Source organism: Amia ocellicauda, chromosome 14 (assembly GCF_036373705.1).
Source record: "Amia ocellicauda isolate fAmiCal2 chromosome 14, fAmiCal2.hap1, whole genome shotgun sequence".
In the NCBI taxonomy this organism is placed as follows: Eukaryota; Metazoa; Chordata; class Actinopteri; order Amiiformes; family Amiidae; genus Amia; species Amia ocellicauda.
Window position 1 is genome coordinate 16,667,335 of NC_089863.1, and position 21,063 is coordinate 16,688,397.

Genomic DNA, 21,063 nt, shown 5'->3' on the forward strand with positions numbered 1-21,063 from the left:
GCCACCCACGCACGTCGGCCGTGACTCATTTCCCAAGCGCTGGCTGGCTGGGCTAGACCACACAGCTTTTTTTTTTTATTCTTTTTTTTTTTTTTTTTGTATTATTAGCAGGAAACCTCTCTACAAGAAATTCAACAGCTTAAATGGTTGTTTCCTCCCTGTACCTGAAGAGAAATAAAGCATTGCACGTCTGACTTCATAAGTACCTGCGTAATATTGACATATTTCCTCTTGCCCTGGCGCTGTTCTGCTGAAATGTGAGATTCTGTCCCAGTACGGGATGTAGCACGCTGGACATTCCAGACGAGTTCCATGGAAGCGATACTAATAATACTGCATCTTATTATTATTATTATTTGACACAATAATGATGATAATAATAATAATAATAATAATAATAATAATAATACGATATGTATAACAGTTATGGCTGTAGTATTATTTATTTATTTATTTATTATCCAGGGAGACTTACAAAACATAAGAGTTATTAAAGTGCAATACAGCCTAGAATTACAGATCAAAGCATAGTACAATTTACAAGTTCAAAATGACATCAGTGCACTAGAGGACAGGCATGAACGGGGGAATTCAAGTGAAATCACCAGGTATCCCATTTCAAATGTGTTTCAAAACTTGGGTAATCAGATTAAACTCAATTAATTAATTAATTATATATCCCTCAACACCTGGGCCCCACTAACTGGTTAAAGATAACCATATTTCACAAACCCATGAATTCAATTAACAATTCAATACAATCGTTTCCAAGAATAATTCATACAACATTGACACATTTTAAATCTATTATCTTTATAAAAAATGTTGTTTCTCATGGTGTATCATGGTGTTTCCGTGTTGCAGTGTAATAAAGCACAGGAAACCATAGGAAACCATTGTAACTCTATGGTTGAACTCGAACAAACTCATGTTAAATCAATTCTATGGCACATTTACCAGGGTCAACTATGGCTGGGTAACTTAGTTCTGCAGAGTAATCTGTAAGGTACAGTGTTCCCATGATAACAGCACAATATACAGACACAATCAGGATTGACATGGTGGAGACGTGCTCACACAGCTCTGGCATCCGAGAGAGGGTAACTGCATCAATAATAAAATCAAATTAAACAAAACCCTTACAGATTTCTGGCTGCTGTTTAATAGTGGATGGAACCCTTGCTCTCCTGTAATGACACACACAACACACACATACACACATTTGTTTTTCTATCCTTGTGGGGACTTGCCATAGACATAATGATTTTTATACTGTACAAACTATAGATTCTATCCCCTAACCCTAACCCTAAACCTTACCCTCACACAAAACTTTCTGCATTTTTACATTTTCACTAAAACATAATTCAGTATGTTTTTTAAGCAATTTGACTCATGGGGACTCTAGACAAAGTCCTCACATTTCACATTTATAGGATAATAACCTAGTAATTACCAGTTTGTAACCTAAAAAAAAGTCCCCATATATCACGAAAACCTGTACACACACACACACACATGCTCACACACGCACATGCACATGCACACACACACACACAGCTCCATTACTGCACTGTCAGACTGGCTCCATAGTCAGATGGGTTAATGTTAGTAATGTTGCTTTAGTAATATTACTCATTTTGAAGTCCTGCATCCCCTCAGTACAGTAGGGGCTCAGGGATTTAATCCAAACAGCACTTTCTATTCAAACCTTATCTTGACTGTGGAAGGCTTATGTCCTAGATTTGTACATACTTGAAAACACCCCTCACATGCTTGATGGATGTCTTTACAAGGCACTCACCCTCACAACCACACCAGAAAAGTACAAGGAGCCATGCAACAAGCAGAACACTGGACATGTACTTACACTGTTGAGATGCATTGGAGGCATCAATACATATTGCCCTATACAGATAAGACCTTACCTGTTTTAGAGGTACATTAAATGGCACTGATTAGACGAGTCACCAAGCAACCATGTTTTAAGTGAAGGGTGTGAATATTTCTGACCATAAATGGATAAAAGTTTCAGAATATAAAAAAAACTGAACCGTTTGTAGTAACAAGGATTGTACAGTGATTTTAACAGGCAGTGTTGGATTTCCACATTAATAGAAGTTTACCATCTAGTGGTTTGACACTGTACTGCGGCTATATGTCATTTCTACTGTAGGCTTATTTCGTTTTCAGATGTAGTTTTCCTGGGAAACATTTTCATACAATACATACATATATACAATATACAATAAGCATACCTTCCTGTATAAGACAGCTAACAAGTGCAGACATAATACCGTTAAGTCCCAGGTACCTGCTAAATGGTGGTGCAGCCATTAGAGAAGTAACAGTGAAAATGACAATGCCACCTTTCAGAATTCAGTATTTTATTTAATGCTGTATGAGTACTGTTTCAAACATTTATGCTGGTTAATAGTTAGTGTTTTATAAAGCTTAACAAGCATAACTACAACAGATGCCATGCCACATGCCACAGCTTTAAGAAATTTTAGATCTTCTTTGCTGCTGCATCATACAGTTACACTACCTGGAGGAGAGGCAACCAGTAAGCCTAGGCCTTAAGTCATGGACACCCAGAGATTTATTTTCTACTATAACAATCTGCCATCCATATGAATTTTAGTTTTAGTTTTTTGGTTTACTTAACTTAATTAAATTTATTGATGGTTTATTTATTTATTTAGTTTTTTGTTTGTTCTCAAACTGTAAAGTGTCTGTGGCTACCCAGCGAAGGGCACTATACTAAATTAGAACATAAGAACATAAGAAAGTGTACAAACGAGAGGAGGCCATTCGACCCATCATGCTCGTTTCGTGTCCATTAATATCTAAGTGATCCAAGGATCCTATCCAGTCTATTTTTAAATGTTCCCAAATTTTCAGCTTCTACCACATCGCTGGGGAGTTTGTTCAGATTGTGACAACTCTCTGTGTGAAGAAGTGTCTCCTGTTTTCCATTGAATGCCTTGAAGCTCAATTTCCATTTGTGTCCCCGGGTGCGTGTGTCCCTGCTGATCTGGAAAAGCTCCTCTGGTTTGATGTGGTCGATTTCTTTCATGATTTTGAAGACTTGAATCAAGTCCCCACGTAGTCTCCTCTGTTCCAGGGTGAAAAGGTTCAGTTCCTCAGTCTCTCAGTAGGACGTTCCCTTCAGACCTGGAATAAGTCTGGTTGCTCTCCTCTCAACTGCCTCTAGAGCAGCGATATCCTTGAAGCCAAATAGATTGATTGATTGATTGATGTACTTGTCTATCTATTATCATATTATTACTATCAGTGTGGTTATTATTGTATTACTAGTTCAGCCACATAACTTCTGCCACTTCTACAAATGGTAATACAATTTCTGCTACTATTAATACAGTAATGTAAGAGCAAGGCCAATTAAAATTCCACACTGAGGGTAAGAGAATATCAAAGTGTGCACAAGGGGTCAATTGCAACGAACTTGCAGTTAGTACGGAGCTGCTTATTATTGATCTTGAGATCATCCCGAGCTGCGCATGAATTCAGTATCCATTGCATTGAAAAAATAAGCGGAACAAGGTTGGAGACTAGCTGATCCATAGTTTATTATGCTACCAAACAGGAAGTGAAATCAATTAAGAGGGCGCGTCTCAACTAGGAAATCTGAGCGATTGTTTGCAGTGTATTATAATTTTAAAGTACATTTATTAGCAAAGTCAATAACACTTTTTCTTCAGAATTATCTTTTTTTTTTTTTTTTAACTCAAGACAATTGTGTACGGCACAAAAATACACAGTTAAAGCTAAATTGCATTTCCCATTACATTACATACGACACTGATCTGAATTATAACCAATGCGCATGGGGAGCTTCGGACCTGGCACCTCCAACATTGCAGCCCAACAATCCTCCCCTGTACAAGAGGTGTGGTCTCGAATTGGAGCTCAATGCTGAACCACAGCCCTGCCCTGGGCACGGTATACTAATATTCACTGAACAAAAATATATATACAACATGCGACATTTTCAAAGATTTTACTGAGTTACAGTTCATATAAGGACATCAGTCATGTAATGAGTTCACTAGGCCCTAATCTATGGATTTCAAGTCTCAGGTTTTGAGGGAGCATGCAACTGACATGCTGACTGCAGGAATGTACACCAGAGCTGCAGGCGGGTCAAGACCCTGGTGAGGACAACGAGATGAGCTTCCCTGAGAAGCTTTCTGACAGTTTGTGCAGAAATTCTCATCAGCTGTCTAGTGGCTGGTCTCAGACGATCCTGGAGAGAAAAGAAGCTGGATGTGGAGTCCTGGGCTGCCGTGGTACACGTGGTCTGCGGTTGTGAGGCCGGTTGGACGTACTTGCCAAATTCTCATAAAAGATGTTGGCTTATGGTAGAGAAATGAACATTCAATTCTCTGGGAACAGCTCTGACATTCGGGCAGTCAGCAGCTGATTGCAGACTACCTCAACACTCGAGACATCTTTGGCATTGTGTTGTGTGACAAAAGTGAACATTTGAATATGTGGCCTTTTATTGTCCCTATGTAATTACACAAGCACCTGTGTAATGCTTGGGCTGTTTAATCAGCTTCTTGATGCCATACCTGTCAGGTGGATGGATTTTCATGGCCAAGGAAAAATGCTCACTAACAGGGATGTAAACGAATTTGTGCACGAATTTTGAGAATAAAAGAATAATAAATTTATTATACGAGTGGAAAATTTCTGGGATCTTTCATTTCAGCTCATGAAACATGGGACCAACACTTTACATGTTACATATAGTTTTGTTCAGTATACTATATGCAGAAGTGGGCTATAGGCTACATACAGCCCATTATAATGTATCATTTCAAATATATTATTCATATAATATTGTGTTAAAATAAATGTACAGTTTACAATATATTCTCAGTTATTTCATAATATTGAATACATTTCCACTGGTTATTTAAAAAAAAAAAAAAGTTAGCTGTGGTGTTAATTTGATCCATGTACACCAGAGCATTCGCTACTCATTACAAATATGTTGTCAATGTTAAAAACTAAAATGCAAATTATTTTATATGTAAAAAAACAAAGATTTGTGATTTTGAATAAAACATTTTGTAATTTTTCACATTTAGTTCCCTTTAGTACGGTACTATCCATATTAAGTCCGTATCTGGAGCAGGACTAAGTTAGTCGCGTACATCGTCTCCTCTAGAGGCAGCAGCAGTGATTTTGGGGCTCGTTGCAATGCAGACCTTGTTTAGTCCACAGCTGGATACGAACTTCAGTCGCCGACTTTGTTGCAATGGGTATTAAATGTGAACAAGTTTAGTACGGAGCTGCGCACTAACCACGGGATAATCTACACTTAGTACGCAGCTTTCAGTTCGTTGCAATTGACCCTGGAAGATTATCTGTGTGTTCAGTGTATCAGCTGTCAGACTGGCTTCAGTCACTGATCTGTTTCATCTACAGAGACAACAGGAGGCAGAATCACAAGGTCCTTATTCTCATTCCAGGTGCAGAAGAAAGGATAGATCTTCTCTCCCTCAGTGAAGTGCATGTCAGTGAAGGTGTAGATATGAGCCCTGGACTCCACTCTGTAAAAGGAGACCTGCCTCTCCTCAATATCCACACACACCCCCAGCTTCCTGGGCAGCAGATTCTGAGGGAGGGGGGTCTTAGGGTCAGTGCGAGCAAAGAAAGAAGAGGAGTCAAGGAGTTCCAGACCCCAGTAGCCCTGTTGGGGAGTGAATTTGAGGTCTCCTTTCCTCTGGTTAGACCCTCTTATGACTCCTATTACCCACTGTGTAATCACTTCCACCACCCAGTAGTGTCTCCCTGAGGTGAAGCTCTCTCTGCTCACAACACAGTCCCAGGAATCAAATCTCTGTGGATTGTCAGGGAGATCCTGCCTCTTTCCATATCTCACTCTCTTCCCATCCTCAGACAGGGTCAGGTCACAGCGTGCTGTATCAGGGTCCAGAGTCACATCAGCTGTGGGAAAACAATAGAAAACATTGGGAGTACAGACACAATTCCAGCACACTGTGCTTTTAAAGCTGCTTCTGCTCTGTGAACAACCTAAACACAGACATGAGCTGTGTGTGCTGCTCCTGCAAGGGCTCTGAGCGACTCTACAGCACTGTCTCAGTGACAGGGGGTCAGTGAGGATTATTAAGGGCTCTGAGCGGCTCTACAGCACTGTCTCAGTGACAGGGGGTCAGTGAGGATTATTAAGGGCTCTGAGCGACTCTACAGCACTGTCTCAGTGACAGGGGGTCAGTGAGGATTATTAAGGGCTCTGAGTGGCTCTAGAGCACTGTCTCAGTGACAGGGGGTCAGTGAGGATTATTAAGGGCTCTGAGCGACTCTACAGCACTGTCTCAGTGACAGGGGGTCAGTGAGGATTATTAAGGGCTCTGAGCGGCTCTACAGCACTGTCTCAGTGACAGGGGGTCAGTGAGGATTATTTAGGGCTCTGAGCGGCTCTACAGCACTGTCTCAGTGACAGGGGGTCAGTGAGGATTATTAAGGGCTCTGAGCGACTCTACAGCACTGTCTCAGTGACAGGGGGTCAGTGAGGATTATTAAGGGCTCTGAGCGACTCTACAGCACTGTCTCAGTGACAGGGGGTCAGTGAGGATTATTAAGGGCTCTGAGCGACTCTACAGCACTGTCTCAGTGACAGGGGGTCAGTGAGGATTATTAAGGGCTCTGAGTGACTCTACAGCACTGTCTCAGTGACAGGGGGTCAGTGAGGATTATTAAGGGCTCTGATCTGAGGGAACAGAGTCAGAGATGATCCTCCTGAAAAGAGACTCTCAGCAACAGACTTCAGGAGTCGTGACTGTTAGAGACACAATCACTGTTGGGTATTCAGTGCTGGAGAAGGGAGACCTCATCTGGACAGAGAGGGAAACTACAGTCTGTCCATTCAAGACAACATCTTAATAGTCAATAGAGCAGGATTGCTTAAAAAAAAGAAAATATAATATTACAGAATCTTAATGCTAGTAAGATGTTTGTGTGTCATAGTATGGTGTGGAGACATAGAGAGAGAGGGTGGGGAGAGGTGCAGTGAAAGAAACAATTCTTCAGTGGGGCTTCATCAAAGCAGACAGAGTCAGTGGAGATGTGTTAATGTATTAATCAGTAAAAGGAGAGCTGCACAAAGTCATGCAGCACACAATCACTACACACATCTTTAAAAAACTACACCATGGGCTCCCTTACATCGGCACAACTTGGTCTATTTAGGAACCTAAAAGCTGCCACATTAGAGATGAGCATCATACCCACTAAGAGACTATACCACCCTGTAGACCCAGAGAAGATATGAATATGTATTTTGTGATTTATCAATTTCCACACTGCGTGAAGTACAGTCACAATTTTCTACTTTATTATTACCATTACCACTATATCACCATTTCTCCACCCAGATACACCCCTTGGGTGGTACCCTAATAATGAGGAACCATGTTTGTTATCATATAATTATCAAATTGGTAACTCTTTACAATAAGTTCCCCTTATGCTGCCATCTTCCTCTGCAAACCAGGCTGAGAAGGGTGGGTACCATCCAGGTCATCTGTGTGTGTGTGGCGTGCTTTACATTTATGATTTATACCTTATTCATGGCTTAAGAGTTTTCATCACACATTACGTAAGCTAATTAGTGAATTAGTTGACCCTTGGAAGTGCCCGATATAGTAGAAACTGTTCATGACTTACCAACGCATTACTAGTGCTCCTTATGCATTAGTTAACAGTAATAGGGTCTTGTTAACACATTTTGGCATACCTGTGGAAACTTGGAAACTGTCCATTCCAACCAATGGTTTGCAAATGCTTATTAGGCAGTGTTTTTAATGTTTTAATTTAGTTTAAATGTTTTAATTTATATTTAATTTATTTAACTATACTGGTATAAATAATGCAACCCAGTCTCACGGGAGAAACATCAACAGGCTAAGGTTATGTGCCGATAAAATACTACATAAACCTAACGAACAAAATAATAATAATAATAATAATAATAATAATAATAATAATAAAGCTATGTCTTCAACAATCTATCAATGAGGGTAATTATTTCCTAATTTATTTTTTAATAATTATATTCAAATGCAAGATTATGCCATGCAGTAAGATCGGCAAATATGATGATGATGATAATAATAATAATAATATGAAGATGATGATGATGTTAGGTGGGTAGGTATATAGCCTAATATTAGAGAATATAGGGAGCATGTCAATCCAACAATTGGCCCCCGGCGACAATTTGCCCTCATCATTATACGTTCTCCACTTGAGCATTTGGCATTAACAATCGTACATATTGCATTTCCATTGTATTTTTGTAGTTCCAATGTACATTTTTATTACATAAAACATGATCAGATATACATACACTACCAGTAAAATGTTTTAGACCATCCCCATTTTGCCAGTTTTTATTGAAATGTAAGCAGTACAAGTCCAGTTAATAACCTGAAATGGTACAAAGGTAAGCAGTAAATTGCCAGAGGTTTTAAAAAAAAGTTTGTTACCAAAAACTGAAAAATAATGTACATTTCAGAGTGATATACTGTGTTACTACACCCTCTTAAGCATTATTTGGCTGTGTTATGTGCAGCTCCTGTGCATAGAAGTGACACTGTATTCCTACAATGCGCACATCGTTTGAAAGCTTATTCTCTTGGCTACTAGCGCGTTTCATTCTCAAACACATCCGATTTATAGTTTAGGTGTCGCCAGGGTGTGTGTTGCTTCTACCAAAATGTGGATGGTCTTGTTTTGATCAGTAGACTGTCTAGTTACAGAATATGTCATAATTGTCAATATTTTAGGAGATTTTGTATTCCTACTGTGGGGTGGGGTATAAAAAAACAATTTTTCACATGAGAGACTGCTTCACATTGTTAGAAAGCTGAGAGTCTCAGCTTTCAAGGGATACCAAACACTTGGCAAACAACACAACAGTGAAGAGTACACATGGGATTAAAGAGAAGCACACGGATTTGGTGCCCTTTTAAGGGGACCAGAGGGGTTTGTCAGCTTAAGGGGTACAATTCCATGATTTATTCCATGATCTCCAATTGTTTATTTGTTCTATACTTTAATTTCAGAGTACATTGAAACATTAAACTGCATACATTTAAATAAAAACTGGAAAGATTGAGGTGTTCTAAAACTTTTGAACGGTAGTGTATATATGCTCTAATATTAGCCTATATACCTACCCACCTAACATCATTATCATATTATTATATTATTATTATTATTATTATTATTATTATTATTATTATTATCATCATATTTACCAATCTTACTGCATGGCATAATCTTGCATTTGAATATGACTATTAAAAAATACGTAAGGAAATAAATTACCCTTATTGATAGATTATCCAAGAAATAGCTTTATTATTATTATTATTATTATTATTATTATTATTATTATTGTGTTTGGTAGGTTTATGTAGCTTTTTATTGGCACATTTATTCCTTCTCTGTGGACCAGGAAGAGGGTCCAGAAAACAGTGCAGTGCCTAAACCTTAGCCTGTTGATGTTTCTCCCATGAGACTGGGTTGGATTGGTTGGAATGGACAGTTTCCAAGTTTCCACAGGTACGCCAAAATGTGTTAACAAGACCCTATTACTGTTAACTAATGCATAAAGAGCACTAGTAATGCGTTGGTAAGTCATGAACAGTTTCTACTACATCAGGCACTTCCAAGGGTCAACTAATTCACTAATTAGCTTACGTAATGTGTGATGAAAACTCTTAAGCCATCAATAAGGCATAAATCATAAATGTAAAGCAAGCCACACACACACAGATGAATCGGATGGTACCCACCCTTGTCAGCCTGGTTTGCAGAGGAAGATGGCAGCATGGAGTTCAGCAAGTAAGTAAGTAAGTCATACATCCATTACAGCCCTGTTCACTCATCTCAACACTTACTACTACAACTTTGTTGTGAGAATATAATAATTCCTGTTAAATATTTGGGCTAAGTCATTGCCCCACAAATTAATAATGATCTCATTAACCATGATGCACACATTTCCCAGAAAACATCTAATACACCATTTGCTGATTAATTAGTTAACATGAATAAGCACTGAACATGTTTAAAAAATTAATTATCCATCCATCCATCCATCCATTCTTGAAACCGCTTATCCTGGTGAGGGTCGCAGGAAGCCGGAGCCGATCTCAGGATTTACAAACATCTAAATACACTCACCTAAAGGATTATTAGGAACACCTGTTCAATTTCTCATTAATGCAATTATCTAACCAACCAATCACATGGCAGTTGCTTCAATGCATTTAGGGGTGTGGTCCTGGTCAAGACAATCTCCTGAACTCCAAACTGAATGTCTGAATGGGAAAGAAAGGTGATTTAAGCAATTTTGAGCGTGGCATGGTTGTTGGTGCCAGACGGGCCGGTCTGAGTATTTCACAATCTGCTCAGTTACTGGGATTTTCACGCACAACCATTTCTAGGGTTTACAAAGAATGGTGTGAAAAGGGAAAAACATCCAGTATGCGGCAGTCCTGTGGGTGAAAATGCCTTGTTGATGCTAGAGGTCAGAGGAGAATGGGCCGACTGATTCAAGCTGATAGAAGAGCAACTTTGACTGAAATAACCACTCGTTACAACCGAGGTATGCAGCAAAGCATTTGTGAAGCCACAACACGTACAACCTTGAGGCGGATGGGCTACAACAGCAGAAGACCCCACCGGGTACCACTCATCTCCACTACAAATAGGAAAAAGAGGCTACAATTTGCACAAGCTCACCAAAATTGGACAGTTGAAGACTGGAAAAATGTTGCCTGGTCTGATGAGTCTCGATTTCTGTTGAGACATTCAGATGGTAGAGTCAGAATTTGGCATAAACAGAATGAGAACATGGATCCATCATGCCTTGTTACCACTGTGCAGGCTGGTGGTGGTGGTGTAATGGTGTGGGGGATGTTTTCTTGGCACACTTTAGGCCCCTTAGTGCCAGTTGGGCATCGTTTAAATGCCACGGCCTACCTGAGCATTGTTTCTGACCATGTCCATCCCTTTATGACCACCATGTACCCATCCTCTGATGGCTACTTCCAGCAGGATAATGCACCATGTCACAAAGGTCGAATCATTTCAAATTGGTTTCTTGAACATGACAATGAGTTCACTGTACTAAACTGGCCCCCACAGTCACCAGATCTCAACCCAATAGAGCATCTTTGGGATGTGGTGGAACGGGAGCTTCGTGCCCTGGATGTGCATCCCACAAATCTCCATCAACTGCAAGATGCTATCCTATCAATATGGGCCAACATTTCTAAAGAATGCTTTCAGCACCTTGTTGAATCAATGCCACGTAGAATTAAGGCAGTTCTGAAGGCGAAAGGGGGTCAAACACAGTATTAATATGGTGTTCCTAATAATCCTTTAGGTGAGTGTATGTCGTCCTTGAAATGAGTCATGTTTACTGCCTGTTAGTTACATGCAGAAAAACCAACCAAAACATTAATTCATGTAGAAGTTAATTCATTAGTTACCATTACTGAATTACTTTTCATGACTTGTTGATGCATTAGTTACTGGCTTGTTCATGTTAACTAAAATATTAGTTAATGTCTGATAAGGGGTATTTATTGTAAAGTGTTACCAATTTGATTATATATATATATATATATATATACACAGTGAGGGAAAAAAGTATTTGATCTCCTGCTGATTTTGTAAGTTTGCCCACTGACAAAGAAATGATCAGTCTATAATTTTAATGGTAGGTGTATTTTAACAGTGAGAGACAGAATAACACCAAAAAAATCCAGAAAAACGCATTTCAAAAAAGTTATACATTGATTTGCATGTTAATGAGTGAAATAAGTATTTGAGCCCCTATCAATCAGCAAGATTTCTGGCTCCCAGGTGTCTTTTATACAGGTAACGAGCTGAGATTAGGAGCACTCTCTTAAAGGGAGCGCTCCTAATCTCAGCTCGTTACCTGTATAAAAGACACCTGTCCACAGAAGCAATCAATCAATCAGATTCCAAACTCTCCACCATGGCCAAGACCAAAGAGCTGTCCAAGGATGTCAGGGACAAGACTGTAGATCTACACAAGGCTGGAATGGGCTACAAGACCATCGCCAAGCAGCTTGGTGAGAAGGTGACAACAGTTGGTGCGATTATTCGCAAATGGAAGACACACAAAATAACTGTCAGTCTCCCTTGGTCTGGGGCTCCATGCAAGATCTCACCTCGTGGAGTTTCAATGATCATGAGAACGGTGAGGAATCAGCCCAGAACTACACGGGAGGATCTTGTTCATGATCTCAAGGCAGCTGGGACCATAGTCACCAAGAAAACAATTGGTAACACACTACGCCGTGAAGGACTGAAATCCTGCAGCGCCCGCAAGGTCCCCCTGCTCAAGAAAGCACATGTACAGGCCCGTCTGAAGTTTGCCAATGAACATCTGAATGATTCAGAGGAGAACTGGGTGAAAGTGTTGTGGTCAGATGAGACCAAAATCGAGCTCTTTGGCATCAACTCAACTCGCCGTGTTTGGAGGAGGATTAATGACCCCAAGAACACCATCCCCACCGTCAAACATGGAGGTGGAAACATTATGCTTTGGGGGTGTTTTTCTGCTAAGGGGACAGGATAACTGCACCGCATCAAAGGGACGATGGACGGGGCCATGTACCGTCAAATCTTGGGTGAGAACCTCCTTCCCTCAGCCAGGGCATTGAAAATGGGTCGTGGATGGGTATTCCAGCATGACAATGACCCAAAACACACAGCCAAGGCAACAAAGGAGTGGCTCAAGAAGAAGCACATTAAGGTCCTGGAGTGGCCTAGCCAGTCTCCAGACCTTAATCCCATAGAAAATCTGTGGAGGGAGCTGAAGGTTCAAGTTGCCAAACGTCAGCCTCGAAACCTTAATGACTTGGAGAGGATCTGCAAAGAGGAGTGGGACAAAATCCCTCCTGAGATGTGTGCACACCTGGTGGCCAACTACAAGTACGTCTGACCTCTGTGATTGCCAACAAGGGTTTTGCCAGCAAGTACAAAGTCGAAGGGGTCAAATACTTATTTCCCTCATTAACATGCAAATCAATTTATAACTTTTTTGAAATGTGTTTTTCTGGATTTTTTTTGTTGTTATTCTGTCTCTCACTGTTAAAATACACCTACCATTAAAATTATAGACTGATCATTTCTTTGTCAGTGGGCAAAGGTACAAAATCAGCAGGGGATCAAATACTTTTTTCCCTCACTGTATAAACACTCACCTAAAGGATTATTAGGAACACCATACTAATACTGTGTTTGACCCCCTTTCGCCTTCTGAACTGCCTTAATTCTACGTGGCATTGATTCAACAAGGTGCTGAAAGCATTCTTTAGAAATGTTGGCCCATATTGATAGGATAGCATCTTGCAGTTGATGGAGATTTGTGGGATGCACATCCAGGGCACGAAGCTCCCGTTCCACCACATCCCAAAGATGCTCTATTGGGTTGAGATCTGGTGACTGTGGGGGCCAGTTTAGTACAGTGAACTCATTGTCATGTTCAAGAAACCAATTTGAAATGATTCGACCTTTGTGACATGGTGCATTATCCTGCTGGAAGTAGCCATCAGAGGATGGGTACATGGTGGTCATAAAGGGATGGACATGGTCAGAAACAATGCTCAGGTAGGCCATGGCATTTAAACGATGCCCAATTGGCACTAAGGGGCCTAAAGTGTGCCAAGAAAACATCCCCCACACCCTTACACCACCACCACCAGCCTGCACAGTGGTAACAAGGCATGATGGATCCATGTTCTCATTCTGTTTACGCCAAATTCTGACTCTACCATCTGAATGTCTCAACAGAAATCAAGACTCATCAGACCAGGCAACATTTTTCCCCGTCTTCAACTGTCCAATTTTGGTGAGCTTGTGCAAATTGTAGCCTCTTTTTCCTATTTGTAGTGGAGATGAGTGGTACCTGGTGGGGTCTTCTGCTGTTGTAGCCCATCCGCCTCAAGGTTGTACGTGTTGTGGCTTCACAAATGCTTTGCTGCATACCTCGGTTGTAACGAGTGGTTATTTCAGTCAAAGTTGCTCTTCTATCAGCTTGAATCAGTCGGCCCATTCTCCTCTGACCTCTAGCATCAACAAGGCATTTTCGCCCACAGGACTGCCGCATACTGGATGTTTTTCCCTTTTCACACCATTCTTTGTAAACCCTAGAAATGGTTGTGCGTGAAAATCCCAGTAACTGAGCAGATTGTGAAATACTCAGACCGGCCCGTCTGGCACCAACAACCATGCCACTCTCAAAATTGCTTAAATCACCTTTCTTTCCCATTCAGACATACAGTTTGGAGTTCAGTTGATTGTCTTGACCAGGACCACACCCCTAAATGCATTGAAGCAACTGCCATGTGATTGGTTGGTTAGATAATTGCATTAATGAGAAATTGAACAGGTGTTCCTAATAATCCTTTAGGTGAGTGTATATATATATGATAAAAAAACTAGGTTCCTCACTATTAGGGTACCACCCTCATTTAAAACTAAATTTTGCTTACAAAATAAACACTGACCACCTTGCAATTCATACATCTTAATTTATTCCATGATTAGATGGTGTCATTCAGCACAATAACAATAGGTTGCGTATGCAACCATGGTTATCTGAGAAAATAAACACTGCCTAAGGGGGAGGGGTTACAGAATTACCAAACCATCGCATGGGAGGAGGCAGTGAGCTGGTAAGATGGCCTGCCCTGAGGCGTACCTACTAGGAGCCATACCAACTCTATGATAGAAGCCACAGGTGCCCCTTGTGGCCAAATCCGGGCTACCCAAATGCGAAGACTGCAGTCACACTGAACTGAGAAGAAATAACAAATGGTGTTTCCACGTGGCAACAAGAAAACTTGTGCCTACCGCAAAGCCTAGTAATAGCGGCCTACTACTCTACTAGCAGGGCTGGGAGCGGGGCCAATACCAAGTCCACACCATAAAAGCACAGGGTGCAGTCTCACACCCTGTGCTCAACATACAGCGGGCTAACCAGACTGGATAGCCACTGCGGGATAGTTCAATTAAATAATGGAACTATATACACAGCGGGGCAACAAGAGCCAACTCAAGTGCCTTCCACTGGACACCGCAGCAGTGGCCCCCTGCACATCTAGCATAGCTAGAGCAGGGCCACAGACTGCTGCAAAGGAACTATATAGATAGCGAGGCACAACGTGCCCTCATAAACAACAGGAGCAGTCGTCCACGCTCAACTTAATAAGGAGCGGACAAGCTCAACTGTCTATACCAGGGGTAGTCAATAGGCGGCCCATGGGTCAAATCCGGCACACCAGACACTTTTGACTGGACTGCAAGAATAATTTTATATATTTATTTTAAGTAATGTTACGGAGGCTGCAGACGACGCACTAGCCGATATAGTATGACGGGCACAAGGGTCAATGGCAGCTTTGATAGACAAATGTCTTCGATACGTTCCAGCGCACGTGCTGAAAATCCCTCCCCCTTGGGCAGTGCTTCTAACTCGAAAGATAGCCAATGTTAACAAAGTAACACACACAGCAATTTAGCATTAACAATTAACTTAAGCAGCATGTCTTTGGGATGTGGGAAGAAACCAGATACCCGACAGCAAACCCACAAGGCAACAAGGAGAACAGGCCCTCTCCACACAGGCAGACACCTGTGGACAGTTGCATAAACATAGACTAAGTCTTTGTCTAAGTATAATTATAAGTCATACTAACGATAGACACTCGGTTAAAACCGGGATCCCATCTTTTCATCACACACTTTTCATCACAAACATTTAACCACCCCACACAGGTCCCCTTGGTTAAAGGAAGAATATTGACGTACAATTCAAAAAGATGCACCAAAGAGCAGTTTATTCACACAACAGAATATAATTAATAAGTTTAAAACCGACAGTTTAAAAGCCCCTTTTAGTGTGGCTTTTGCAATTCAGAAGTAAACATCTCTGCATATGTGAATTTCTCCCACATATCCAATCTTATGTGTTACTAAATATTTTAATTAAATACATCAGTGGCGAACTGTCAGGGCCTTCAAAGTATTCAGAGAAGGCCCTGGAATCCTCAGATGAAAAAAAAAAAAACCGTAATGAATTCTATAAATAAAATAAAATAAAATTCCGCAAACTTGTTTCTTGTTTTCTGTCCATGCACTGTGCATTTGAATGTTTTTTTGTTGGGAAAAAATACAACAAATCAGATATTTTTCTACGGACTCTCTGGGGAGAATATCGTTCATCCAGGGTATTTTATTTCCTCAATAGAATGCCCGGCCCATTAAACTGAATGAGAGGGCATGTTTGGATTGACAACTTGATCAACCAATCATATTTGGATTTGTAGCCAATGGGCGTATTATTTCAGATTTCCCACAGCTCCAGGGTATTCTAGAAGACCTGCTTACGTTAAGACACCTAGCTTAGTGCTGCTAACTAGCGATTGATAGCGGACATTGAAAATGGCAACAGGTGGAGATGATATTGACGCAGTAGGGGGATATGATATTGTCACGGATTTATTATGAAAAGATGGACATGGATTTCGTCTTCAAGTGAACGTCATTGGTGAGTGAAACTGATTTTGTATTGCTTGTTTTGTTACAATGTTGCATCTCGTTGAACTGGTTGCATTTTGTTTCCACACACTTGTTGAATGATTGTTGTTCATAACCACCGTGACCGTGACGTCCGATAGTGTGTGTGTGTGTGTGTGTGTGTGTGTGTGTGTGTGTGTGTGCGCACGTAACTAGAACAACGCGATTTTCGAAGATGGAGCAGTAAAATTATATTTTGCCTAAAGTGGAAAAATGGCCAGGGACGCCCCTTATTTTTTGTTAGTGATTTATTTTTTTTGAGGGGGGTGGAGGTATAGAAGGCCCAGTCCTGAAAGGCATGGTTCGCCACTGAAATACATCTAGGGCATATGTAAACTCTTCAAAATTAATAAGTTATAAATACTTTCTCGTCCAACTGCTGGACCCGCAGTGTATTCATTAGGCTATTCTGAATATAATAGAGCCAACAATCTGGGCTTTCTAATATCATTAGTCATTGTGAAAGATTTATAATCATGATGATTCCTGAAACTCATGATTTTCTACACATCATTTATTCATATATTATTAGCATATCATTTTAAATTTTATTAGTAGATTTGGCTGCCTATCCTGAAAGTTTGGAATTTGTTTGGAATTAAATATTTTGTATTAGGTGTAGGGCTGACAGCAGTCTTGTTGGTGTTAGAATTAAGACTGCTGTTGGCACTACAATTCAGCATCTATACAGGACTGAAGGTGCCCTTCACCCTTCAGCCAGCTGTCCACGGGCACACGGAATAAAGACACTGCCAGGTTGCGAAATGTAACACAAACAGCCCTGTTGAAAAGCAAGTTTTTGCTTTTTTCCAAACAAAAGGGGTGTGATAAAATAAAGTTAACCACATCAATATGCGTCAATTGTGCAATCTGTAAAAGATGGGCAGAAACAATAAAGGAATATGATCAATTACATTTTAGGAAACATCCGGGTACTGGTGGAAGACTTCCCTCAAAACTCAAATGGACAACAGGATTGGATATTGAAATCATTGGGGAGGAGACTACATGTTTTGGGGATTGCCAGTGGGCGGGGCAGCGGAACAGCCATCAGACTGGCTTCAGGATTCACTGATCTCTTTCATCTACAGAGTCAAAAGGAGGCACAATCACAAGGTCTCCATCTGTATCCCAAGTCCTGAAGACTGGATAGATCTTCTCTCCCTCAGTGAACTGCATGTCAGTGAAGGTGTAGATATGAGCCCTGGACTCCACTCTGTAAAAGGAGACCTGCCTCTCCTCAATATCCACACACACCCCCAGCATCCTGGGCAGCAGAGTCTGAGGGAGGGGGGTCTCAGGGTCAGTGAGAGCAGAGAGAGCAGAGGAGTCACATTTTAGACCCCAGTAGCCGTGCTGGGGAGTGAAGCTGAAACCTCCTCTCCTCTGGGCAGACTCTCTGGTGACTCCTATTCTACACTTTCCATTCACCTCCACCACCCAGTAGTGTCTCCCTGAGGTGAAGCTCTCTCTGCTCACAACACAGTACCAGTAATCAAATCTCTGTGGATTGTCAAGGATATCCTCTCTTTCTCCATATTTCACTCTCTTCCCATCCTCAGACAGGAACAGTCTACAGTGTGCTGTATCAGGGTCCAGAGTCACATCAGCTGTGGGAATACAATAGAAAACATTGGGAGTACAGACACAATTCCAGCACACTGTGCTTTTAAAGCTGCCTTCTGCTTTGTGAACAACCTAAACACTGACATGAGCTGTGTGTGCTGCTCCCTGCAAGGGCTTTGACAGACTCTACAGCACTGTTTTAGCTGAAATAGGAGCATTTACACTGCCATTTCTGACCCAGAAGGGTGGACACCAGTAGTGGAGCCAAAGAGGGGGCGGTCACCCACCCTGGCCCCAAATATTAAGGTTAGAGTGCCCTTCAAGTGGATATCAACTCAGTAGAAAGGGCAAATAAAATGGTGTATTTTTACATTGAGCATTTAGTAGCGAACTATGTGGCTGATGAATACTCGTCTTTTGTAGTACTTTACAGTCATCTACCGACTTACGTCTACTCGTCGGGTCCAGGATAATTCGTCCCCGACAATTCGTCCACGACAATTCACCCTGGCATCAATTCATCCCGACGACAATTCGCCCCCATCATTATATGTTCTCCATTTGAGCATTTGTAACCATGAGTGCATTCACTTATTACAGAGCCACAGAACACACACATATAGCAGGCAGGCTATATATATATATATAAATACACACAGACACACAGCTATTTTGTGTGGGTGTTCTATGGCTCTGTAATAAGTGAATGCACTCATGGTTACAAATGCTCAAGTGGAGAACGTATAATGATGGGGACGAATTGTCGTCGGGGACAAATTGTTATGGGGCGAATTGATGTAGAGACCAATTATTGCGGGGACGAATTGTTGCCAGGACCAATTATCGTTGGAACGAATTGTCGCAGGGGCGAATTGACGAGGATGAATTGTCATGGACCTGACGTCTTCAGTGAAGCCACCTTCTTTTTGCCACAATATACAGGATGGCTGAAGCTGCCATAACTAAATATGCCTATACAGGTAGTATTTACACTCAATCTTCTTTCTTGCTTTTTTCTTTCAAACTCCTAACTTCCCCACGTGGTCTCGCTCCCAAACGCCCTTTATATAGTGTGCGATTGCGTCACAATTTAATCTGATTTCACGCATTCGGATTTAATGAAATCCAACGAAATCGAACACAATCGGATTTCATGAAATCGGATTTCATGGAAATTTAAGTTTATTGTGGCCTTTATAAACAAATAAATAATTGAATCTACAGTGTTAAAAAAGATTTTGGAAAAAAGACTGGGATACACTGAAAGAGATACAGAAATGTAGGAAGTACATTCATTTTAACCAAGTTAGTATGACCAATTAGCGAAAGAGGCAATGTAGACCAGCGTATAAAATCTTGTTTTACCTGTTCTAATAAAAAGGAAAACATTAATTTAAAAACATCAGCAAATGACTTTGTAACAGTAATTCCAAGGTATGTTAATTTGTTTTTCACAATCTTAAAGGGCAAATCTGAATATTGCAAATGTACAGCAGCCAGGTAAACTGGGAATAATTCACTTTACACGGATCACTCCCTGCACCTGTTGGCTACAACAGAATAAAGCTGCAAATAGCAAAAAGAAGCAGAGATAAAGGACAACCTTGCCTAGTACCACGGTATAGAGAAAAATATTTAGATTTTATATTATTAGTGTGCACCGAGGCAACTGGCGATTCATAAAGCAATTTGATCCAAGTAATAAATTACTCCCCAAAACCAAACCTTTAAGTGTATAAAATAAATAGCCCCACTCCACCCAATCAAAGCCCTTCTCTGCATCTAACGAAATAAGAACCTCAGGCACAGGTTGTGAATATGATATATATCAAATATTAAATTAACGTCTTATATTTAAAAAGGAATGTCTTGATAAAACCAGTCAAAAGAGATGATGGAAGCTAGGACCGATTCAAGTCTGCGGGCCAAGGCTTTCACCAGAATCGTGACATCGGTGTTATGTCATGATAGGAACTCCATTGAAATGGATCCTTATTTCTTTTCAGTAACAAAGATGTTGATGCCAGATAAAAAGTATGGGGGAGAGAATATGCCTCAAATGATTCAGAAAACACTGAGACTAAAAAAAAGGAAAGTGCTAGGATTTCTTTAAAAAATCAGCTGGGAACCCTTCCGGACCAGGGGATTTTCCACTCTACATTGATTTAATTGCCTCCACTATCTCCTCAAGAGATAGAGGCTTCTCAAAGTCATTTAATAATTCAGGTGTTACAGATGGGATGTCAAGGTTGTGAAAAAACATATCTATAAGTGATTGTTCAGTCACAAATTCAGAGGTATATACATTTAAATAATATTTTTGGAACTGCTCATTAATATCTGTCTGGTCAGTTGAAACAGAACCTGATTCAGTCCAGAGTCCAGTAATTAGATAAGAGGCATTAGATCAGCGCAGTTGATGAGCTAGGAGTTTGCTAGCCTCTTCAGCATGTTCATATAAGGACGTTCGGTATCTAATCAGTTGTTTCTCAACTTGATGAGTAGAGAGCAGATCAAATTCAGTTTTAAATTTCAACCTCTCCTTGAACAGACTGGGACTGGGAGACATGGCATACTGTTGATCTAGCTGGAGAATGAGATCAGTTAACTCCAGCTGTCTCTCCTTGCAAATGCTTATTGTTATGGGCAGAAAAAGCAATGAACCGACCACACAAATAAGCCTTAAAAGACCATAAGAACATAAAAAGTTTACAAACGGGAGGAGGCCATTCAACCCATCGTGCTCGTTTGGTGTCCATTAATAACTGAGTGATCCAAGGATCCTATCCAGTCTATTTTTAAATGTTCCCAAAC

At 40.8% G+C, this 21,063-nt stretch overlaps 1 protein-coding gene across 2 annotated transcripts in view; it reads right to left on the reverse strand.

The window, feature by feature from the left end:
• Positions 1 to 424: 424 nt before the first annotated feature.
• The window catches only part of LOC136767818 (butyrophilin subfamily 1 member A1), a 54,413-nt gene continuing 33,774 nt past the window's right edge, over positions 425 to 21,063 (reverse strand). The window contains exon 10 of one of the 2 annotated variants that reach the window (XM_066721830.1): positions 425 to 5,982. In XM_066721830.1, coding sequence (XP_066577927.1) covers positions 5,438 to 5,982 — 545 coding nt within the window. In that variant the 3' untranslated portion in view covers positions 425 to 5,437. Of the gene's footprint in view, positions 5,983 to 15,917; positions 18,294 to 21,063 lie in introns of those variants that run through there. The other variant, XM_066721831.1, reaches the window with a different exon arrangement.